General features: G+C 38.7%; 1 protein-coding gene across 4 annotated transcripts in view; it reads left to right on the plus strand.

Annotated features, from left to right (window-relative positions):
* The window catches only part of LOC110830589 (adenylate cyclase type 6), a 189,567-nt gene extending 180,025 nt beyond the window's left edge, over positions 1–9,542 (plus strand). For 2 of the 4 annotated variants that reach the window (XM_087346745.1, XM_087346747.1), the window contains exons 17-24: positions 624–782; positions 875–1,005; positions 1,084–1,220; positions 2,339–2,475; positions 3,548–3,767; positions 4,364–4,495; positions 4,748–4,872; positions 5,350–9,542. In XM_087346745.1, coding sequence (XP_087202871.1) covers positions 624–782; positions 875–1,005; positions 1,084–1,220; positions 2,339–2,475; positions 3,548–3,767; positions 4,364–4,495; positions 4,748–4,872; positions 5,350–5,520 — 1,212 coding nt within the window. In that variant the 3' untranslated portion in view covers positions 5,521–9,542. The remainder of the gene's footprint in view (positions 1–623; positions 783–874; positions 1,006–1,083; positions 1,221–2,338; positions 2,476–3,547; positions 3,768–4,363; positions 4,496–4,747; positions 4,873–5,349) is intronic. The other 2 variants (XM_087346748.1, XM_087346749.1) reach the window with 2 other exon arrangements.

Consider the following 9,542-nt stretch of genomic DNA (forward strand, 5'->3'; position numbering starts at 1 on the left):
CACTGCACTGTGTAGGTAGAGGACCCTTTCCAAGGAATCCTGCCGTGTCTAAAATATTTACTGAAGCAGAAATCTCTGAACTGGGAAATAGACTGGGGGGGAAACGATAAATAAACTAACACAGAATGAAAATGCAGACACCTACCTGAATCATCTCCCAGATTTATATTTATGTTCATTGAGATCTGACTCTTTATTTAGACATTTGGATAATGTTTCAGCCCTGTTGGTCCAGTAGTGCCAAAATTAGTATTTTATTACCAAACTTAAGTAAGGGTATTCAAAAAAAATTGTAATGACTTACTAATCATTGTTTGGGAGTTTAAATATAACAAACAGACAGACAGTTGGAAAGCAATTCATGTCATATATATGAGGTGCTACTTTCGATCTCATGTGAGGAGCACTTAAAGTATAAGTTCCATGCTCTATGGACAAAACTAAATTACTTTTTACTTATGTTCCATTCTAGTTTATATAAGACATGGACACCATCTGTAGGCTCAAAGTATTGACCAAAAATCATTCTTTGTTTCTTATTGTCAAGATATATATATATATATTCTACGAGATGTATAATTAAGTTATGTAGTTGATGCAGCATCATTCTGTCCTGCTGCCAGTTCACGTTGCGGTCAGAGCTGTGTCCCATAAACGTACTGCAACCCACCATGGAGTTGAATGCAACATTCAGCAGGGGACAGCCAGAGTCGCCACTGCCCGAGAACACCACAACAACTCAATGTCCCCCACAAGTTAGCCACAACCATGATTACTTAGACGTGAGTTTGGCCCATGCATTCCACATCACCTTCAGGTCTGCTTGTGACTGTCCTTGTTAGCAAATTTTTATGGTTGTAACTATCTGTTTCAGTACTTCACATTCTGTGTGCTGCTTGTAATGATTATGTGCGCAGTTTACCAAATCCTCATCAGCCTTGCCAAGTTGGTCATCTTGTCATGCATCTGCACTGGCTACCTAGCACTCATTATGTTTTATGTGGGGTGAGTTGACGCACTGCCCTTCGTACTGCTGGTATTACCAGGTGTGTGAGTCGCATATCAACAGTTGTGTGTTTGCAGGAATAGGAGTGAGATGTTATGGTACCGCTACCTCACAGTGGTGATTCTGCTGAGTTTTGTCGTAGCCCTTATCATCCACAGCCAGCACACCGAGGCGACCTACAGGCTCGATTTCCTATGGAAGCTCCAGGCCACTGGTAAAATTATTCAGACAGCCGTTAATGTATAATGATGCGTGTATTCATTAACAAAACATTACTATTTCATACTAGTAAAATGATTCAAAATGACTGAATAAAAATTTTCTTGGATATTATCCATCGTCTAGTAAATATAAAACGTAAAACGACGTTTCGGAGATGGGACAATATCTCCGTCTTCAGGTTCCTACACAGTTGGGCCCACTAGATAGAGCTAATTCCTATCTCCGGACAAAGTAAAAAGTGAAAGTCCCAAAATAAAAAGGCATTACTTTGTCTGGAGATAGGGATTAGCTCTATCTAGTGGGCCCAACTGTGTAGGAACCTGAAGGCGGAGATAGAGTCCCATCTCCGAAACGTCGTTTTACGTTTTATATTTACTAGACGATGGATAATATCCAAGAAAATTTTTATTCAATTGACTCTTCACCATCGTCAAGAAGTTTTAGATCTGAGATTCAAAATGAGTTGTTAACAAACAATTTCGTTAACGAAAACACTCGACTAAAATCGACTGAAGAAATTTGTGAAAATGGGAGAAGCTAATATTTGGTGTGTGCAAACAATCATAAAAACATAGCCCATAACATGGACTGATAGTAGAGGTACTTGCTGCCACCACCATCAGGGTGCCCTGATGGAGGCAGCAAGTACGTCTGAACTGTCTGTAAACTTCAACCAGAGTACACCGCGCTACAACTCAGAAGAGAGCCATCTTCAGACTTGCTGCTGTGAGAACCTCAAATTCTATTTCATTACGGGTTGCTGAAAACTTACATCTTAAAGACAGGAAATTGTTTTAAGAAGCAAACTGTATGATTGACAGGTAATGAGTCTGTCACTTTACTGCTATTTGTGTGTCGTTCTCATCATTAGTGCTCGTGGCAGACATATTATGTGCCAGTTTTAAGTTGTAACTTAAAAAAATATGTTCAAAAGATGTTGGAATCTGATGATAGAGGCATCAGATATTTTTCAATCAGGTTGAACACCAGTTAGACTGCGCACTGCACTCGGATGCAAATACATGCATCATGAAATGTGTCTTCTGTGCCTTGGTAAAAGTTATTTTGCAATGTGGCGTTCCAAATGTAAGTGGATGATTGCGTTTCCAGAGGAGAAAGAGGATATGGAACATCTGCAGGCTTACAACCACAAGCTGTTGGCAAACATACTTCCAGTCCATGTGGCAGAGCACTTCCTGTCCAGTGAAAAGAACGCAGACGTAAGTGTAGCTGCCTCCATATCTGATGTAAGTGGCACTCTTCTTTATTGACCCTTCACCAAACACCAAGAAGTAGATTGGCAGCCCTGATCCTATTCAGTACACCCTGATTCTTGCAGATAAATTAGAGGATGAATGCTCTTTTAAGAATGAAGTTACTAGTTTCATATGCCTCTTTCGACTTTATTAAAAGACATCTGTTACTTCTGCTAGTGTACTAAATGTGCCTAAAATTTTTATTTAAGTTCTTGTCCGCAGTGGCCACGCGGTCTGAGGCGTGGGTCTTGTGCCGCTTGGTCGCAGGGACCGTGGGTTCGAATCCCACTCAAGCCATGGATGTTTTCTGTGTTGTGTTGTCCTGTAAATAGGTAGAGACCTTGCGACGGGCCGATCCCTCATCCAAGGAGTCCTACCGAATGTCCATAGATCAGCCAACTGAAAAAGGTTGGGGACCCGTAAAGGGTACTGGAAAATGTACAAACATTGTTAAACCAGAAAAAGAAGAAGTTCTTACTTGTTAGTTTCACTCACTACAAATATGATTCACAGAAATTTTTGGGAGTTTCTTAGGGGGCAAATGTGAATTGTATCTGGTAGATACGATAAGTATATTTATATTTGGCGATACTTGCGTACTTCCATTTTATTATTCATTGTGTTAAAAAATATATTTCGTCCGAGGCTAAATAGGTATGACATCTGATACAGCCTTGTGAAATGTCTGGGTAAGAAACCTGTTTTTATGAAAGCATTGGATACAAATTGTTTTAAATGTACTGAGGGAAGAATAAGAATTAGAAACATCCTCAATGAAGAAGTTGGAATCCAAAATTTGTTAATAGAATTAGAAGAGAAATTTCTACGTTGGTTTTGGTGTTTGAAGAGAATGGATCGAACAGGGGTACTGAGAAGGGCATAAGAATTTAAATTTAAAACAAATCAATCCATGGGATGACCCACAACAAGATGGTTCAGTCAGGTGCCAGAAGATGTCAAGATAGGAAGGAAGAGACATTATTTGTGTCTTGCCTTCTTTCTCTTAAGCCCGAATATTTTATTGCGTGGCTTTGAAACCCCGTTGTTGTTTTTTTTGTATCAGGAACTGTACCATGAGCAGTGTGAGTGCGTGTGCATCATGTTTGCCTCCATTCCCAACTTCTCTGAGTTCTATGTTGAACTGGAAGCAAATAATGAGGGTGTGGAGTGTCTCAGACTACTCAATGAGATCATCGCAGACTTTGATGAATTGCTGGCTGAACGTCGCTTCCGCTACATTGAGAAGATCAAGTCAACGGGCGCCACCTACATGGCTGCCTCAGGTTTGAATAACTCACTTATATACTTTGATCGCTGCCTTTCCATGTGACATTACCTAATTTTTTGTCATTCTGAAGGCATCAGATGAAGTCAAGACAGTTTAATTATTGACAGTAAAGAAGATACAGTTGAGGAATTCATTTTGAAATTTTAAATTAATTTTAGTAGGCATTTTGGGTGCCCATAATAAAGTTATATATATATACATTTCAACAAACGTTTAACAAAGGTATCAGATATAGCATCATACGAAGTGTTTATAAATAATAATGGAAGGAAGTTTTTGTACCTTTTTTAACATACCGTCCCACCTTGAGGAAGTTTGAGAAATCACAGAAGGACAAATAATTTGAGATAAGATAAGAAACTCAGGGACTCTCGATATGAATCGTGTACTGACCAGTACTACATAGTGAATTTTAGCAGCTGCTATGCTAATTCCTCACTTTGTTACAGACAGATGTGATTGGTTATAACGTTATTTAATAAATAATTGTTCTAGAAGAAGATGTCACGGAGCCATTAGAAGACAAATAGGCTCAGACCGCAGCATCTCATAATTTACTGTATGATTCATGTTATGGACCATATATTGCAGGTCTCACAAAGAGCACATGCGACATGCGTGGGTACCATCATGTGACTGCAATGGCAGATTACGCACTGAGGATACGGGAGCAACTTTCCTATGTCAATGAGCATTCCTTCAATAACTTCCGAATCCGAATAGGTGAGACATTGGCATTCGATTTGTAAAGGAACATTGATCTTCTAAATGAAAACATGTCACAGTTTCTAGCACAAAATATTTTTGTATTATCAATGATGGTGCAAAGAAGAACATTTGGGAACAACTAATTTAAACCACTGAACTACGGGACTGTCGACCAGGCTCTGAAGTATGACGATTTTGTGGTTCACTGGTGTGCTAATGCAGTGCATGGCCAGAAAGTAATGAAGTAATGAGTGTGGTCTGTGCCAGGGATCAACATTGGACCTGTGGTGGCTGGTGTGATTGGTGCTCGAAAGCCTCAGTATGATATCTGGGGGAATGCAGTTAACGTGGCCAGTCGGATGGATTCCACAGGTGTACTGGACCAGATACAGGTGAATGGGCCTTTATGAGATTTTGTATTTTGGACATCGAACAACACATGGTGTTGGATTTTACAGATTGGGGAAAGGGGGTTAACAACACTTAGCCATAAAATGCCCTTTTGTTTGAGGTCTTTGGTATTTTGGGATGGGAGTTGGGTGGAATTAGCTCAAGATTATGTCCCTTGATGGGCTTTGGTATTAAAAGTGTTGAATTTCTGGGTTCTGCTAGAGAATTACTTCTTCAGGAACTTATATACTTGGCTTGTAAATAAATAAGTCATGTCCATAATTAGTTAGTTAGTTATCTAGTCAGTCAGTTGTATAGGTAGTAAGTTTGTTACTTAATGAGTTAGTTTATTACTTAATTGGTCAGTTAATTAGTTAGTCAGTCAGTGAGTTATTTAGTAAATGATCTAGTCAGTTAGAGATTTCACTAGTTACTCATTTCGTTTGTTAGTCATTGTGCTATATTGAACTTATGTGCAGGTGACACAGGAGATGTACCAGATCCTGCATGCCAAGGGCTACCCTCTTACCTGTCGGGGCACCATCAAGGTCAAGGGGAAAGGTGAGATGGTGACATATTTTCTGAATGGATACTCCAGCATTGCCGCAACGCCGTCGAGTGCAGGCACCCCTAGCCAAGATCCAAGCTAGACACATGGGTGTGTTGGTACCAAGGTGTAGGGTTCTGAAGGTTCTGTCTTGTAGATATTAATTCACTTGGTTGCAAACATCATACTATAGATCTCCCTCCCTCTCAACAATACTAACAATTGGCAAGTTTGTATGGTGGCGAAATCACTGTGACCATTCACTGAAAGATCTTTAAGTTCTAAAAGACAGGTCTTTAGAAAATATGCCATTTTTTGAAGATGATGTATAGATATAATATTAACATGGTGACCACACAGTATTTTGTTTTCATGACCATACTTCATGAGCCAATATAACCTGACATTTGAAATGTTATAAATATGTAGTATGAGTGACAGTCACACTTAAAATATATAATCCTTCAGAACCCTAAAATGCACCCTGTCATGGTAAGTCTGCAGAACTTCTGATTGAAGCACCAAGATGTCAGAAGATAGTTGTACCATATGCCTCTGGTGAAATGAAACTGTGCCAAATCCTTCTCCAATCACAGCGTAGAACTCTAGTTATCATATTTAAACAGGGTACTTAGTGAAATTGTCGCCCTCGGTGGACTAGTGGTTAGCGTGCTCGCCACTGGACCCAAGGTTCGTGGGTTCAAACCCAAACGAGGTCGGTGGATTTTTAAGGGTGATAAAAATCTGTAGCACAACTTCCTTCGGAGGGGAAGTAAAGCCGGCGGCCCCATGTCGTAGATTTACGGCATGCAAAAGAACCTTACGAGCATGATGCAAGATGTTTCGTAAGAAAAATTCAGCGGCTATTTCTCACCCAAGTCTCTCCTGATTCACTACTAGATGGCTCTGGCAGTCAAATCAGGATTGAGTAGAAATTGTGCAGAGTCAGTGGGCTGGTCACTCACTACTCACAAATGCACACTTCAAAGACTAGGAAACCTCTGAATAGGTGGTGAAAACCCACAAATGGGTTGTAGAGCCAAGGATCAACAACTTGGTGAAATTGTGTTTCTTGTGTGTACCTTATGGAGCAAAGACAGACAGTCCTTGGGCCCTTATTCTGACAAGTGTTCTTTCTGTTCTTTTCTTTTTGTTTTATTAATTTATCTTAAGGACTGTCATTGGTAGTATATGTGTTGTCAGAATCAAGATATGGTCTACTGGAAAAGAAAAACCTCATATATTGGGCAAAATTAAATGAGATATGCATTTTTGGGCTCATAGGTACTGAGAGGTAACCAAATGTGATCAGGACTTTGTAAGTGCTCTGGGTCTGTGTGTGTCATTATGTCTCGTGTTAGTCAGCGGTACTACAGTTGTGTAGTTTTATTTTTTCATTGATCTTTGTATAACTACATGATAGGTAAACAGATTTTCTAAACAGCTGTCAAGTGAAAGCAGGAAATATGTAGGATATGATGATTTGGTGACTGACACAGTCTTTTGAGAAATTGTTCAGCATTTCTTCTGTTTAACTATAGCACACTTTAATAAATAATTTATGAAAGAATATTCCTCCCCATATCAATTGTCACTACCTGCCTTGGTCTGGCTAGTACTTTGCTGGCAGACAACTAAAATTGTAGGGATATCAAAAATGTTTTACTGCATAAAACAATAATGGCATAAGAACAGTAATAACAGCAGTAAAAATAATAACAAATAATATACCTCAGCATCGTCGTGCAACTGTTGGGGGAATTTGCATTTCCATATTTTCCTACTTGTAGACCAGAATTTGTCACTGCCCCATATATTTAGAACAGACAAAGGATTATACTCATGAAATCTATTATTTCTATGATTTCTTAGAAAAGAATAAATAAATGCCAAAGCTCATTGGATCACTGCTCCATATCCATAATTTTGTATTTTCACATCCAATCTGGCTAGGGAGACCCTACCAGTAGCTATGCTACCGCCAGCATAGCTCTTGGGATCATTGAGGTACTCAAGCCCCACCACCACGACAAGGTGAAGGTACCATTAAGTGGGGGTCAGTGTGAATATTCTGGGTAATATCTGGCTTTATCACCCAAAAACAGGATTTGCATTAAAACATCACTACCATTAAAGCCTGAAATCTTCTATACTGCAAATACCTTCTTCATGAAGATTACATAGCAGTAGCCATCTGATTATTACATTTAGAAATGCATCAATAATGAGTAAGATTTGAGGTTTTCACAGCGGTGAGTATGAAGATTTTTGTCTTCTGGGTGGTTTCGCCATGTAGTATGGTAGATGTTTACCAACGTTACAGAGGTCATACTACCCTGATGACGGAGACAGTATGACCTCTGTAACGTTGGTAAACTTCTACCATACTACACGGCGTAACAACCCAGAACACAGAAATCTTCAACAATAATGAGATTACAGTTTAATAGGAGACAGAAAGGACAATGAAGCAATAACAGAGGCATTACCACAGCTGTTTAGAGAATCTGCATCATTTCTCGGCCTACACCTCAGAACTCTCTTTGATTGTGGCTGATGCTTTGTCATAGGTGACAGGCATCAGTGTTTTTTGTGCTCACAGAATGTCAGTACCAGGACTATGAAAATTATACATTCAGAGGGTATAATCGTCATTTGAACGAAGTTGCTTAGTGGTATTATTGCAGGCTTCTTACTGCCCGTAGCAGGCTTTGGGTTGCAGAGTATTCTCTCAGACATCAGATAAATTTGTTGTTAAAGCTTCTATTTGATAAAGTTTTCTACACTTTTGTTGTCAGAATCATATTTGTGGTTGTAAGATTTTCAGTCTGAGAATCTATGCACATTCAGCAAGACAACATTGTAATGTCTGAGTGTAACCTCACTATGTGCTGGTCATCTGGGGTCCAGTTCCCAGTAGGAACAAGGATTATTCCCTTCACCACAACCCAGCATCATGTGTAATGGTGTCTGTGAGCAGAACAGCTGGAGTGTGCATCTCGTCATTTACCTTTATTTAGAGCCAAAGCTCAGAATGTGTAGAGGTTTATCTCCATGGTCTGTATGCTTTTATGCCAAAATTCTTCAAAAAATGTGCAAATGTTCTTTCTTAAAGCATATTGGAGAGGTCATATGTATGTTCATTCGCATATTTCATCTCCAAAACATATCAAATTTAGCATTGGGAGTTTTGTCTACACGAAAATTTGTCGAATGGATATAATTTTGGCCCAGTAGAAGTCGTTTATGACTCGAAATTCAAATTTAACTTTATCATTTTTCTCAAAAATGCTAAATTTTAAAAATATTCATATATAAAATGTGCATCTTGTTAAGGTCTGCAGCACTTCTCGTAAGTATTTTGCGAAACAGTGAATATTTTACAAGGTTCAATTAAATTAAACTGTAACATATGCCTTTGAATGGAGTTCATTTGCTCTGCAACAATAGATTTGTATCTTCATTAAATGAACATCAAGGGCAGTGACGTATATAAAATTGCAATGCAACTCAGTTGTAGTACGGCTTTGTGTTATTTTCTGCCACATAATGTGATTTGTTACTTGAAGCAAACTTCTGGATTCTGTGAGTACCACTGATCAGTGTATTTGTAGCTTAGTGCAAGGGCCTAGGACGTGTTCTCAAAGCACCTTTTCCTTGAATGTTTCAATAATACAATTCTGAAACAAATCTAGCACATTGTCATACCAACATAACTTTTTAATAATTAAGGTTCTACTTGTATATTAGTGCTGTTAATTTATAGTATGGGTAAGAAAGTGGCCTCCTATGAAGTTTTCATTTGAAGAGATCTTGTGAGAAAAGATTATAATGAATTTTCTTTTCTTCAGTTTTGACTAAGTTAAATATTTTTTAATGATCTTTGTATGGGGCTCTGACCATGCTTCTTCTTCATCGAAATTAAGCTGCAGGTTCGAACTTCTAATCATTCATTACTCTATGACTGAGAAAAAAATTAAATCTTAAATAGTTTCCAGTGTTGTAAGGCAGGAAAAGACTGGAAAGGTGTGAATGTAACTCTAAGACTAAAATAAAAGTGTTGTATCTGCTGTATTAAAAGTATTAAAATCGTGTTAACAGAGGAGCTGCTGTCAGGTCTTAGAA

The sequence above is a fragment of the Zootermopsis nevadensis genome, unplaced genomic scaffold (genome assembly GCF_977971745.1).
Source record: "Zootermopsis nevadensis isolate Lab colony 2312 unplaced genomic scaffold, Znev_1.0 Znev_ptg000010l, whole genome shotgun sequence".
In the NCBI taxonomy this organism is placed as follows: domain Eukaryota; kingdom Metazoa; phylum Arthropoda; class Insecta; order Blattodea; family Termopsidae; genus Zootermopsis; species Zootermopsis nevadensis.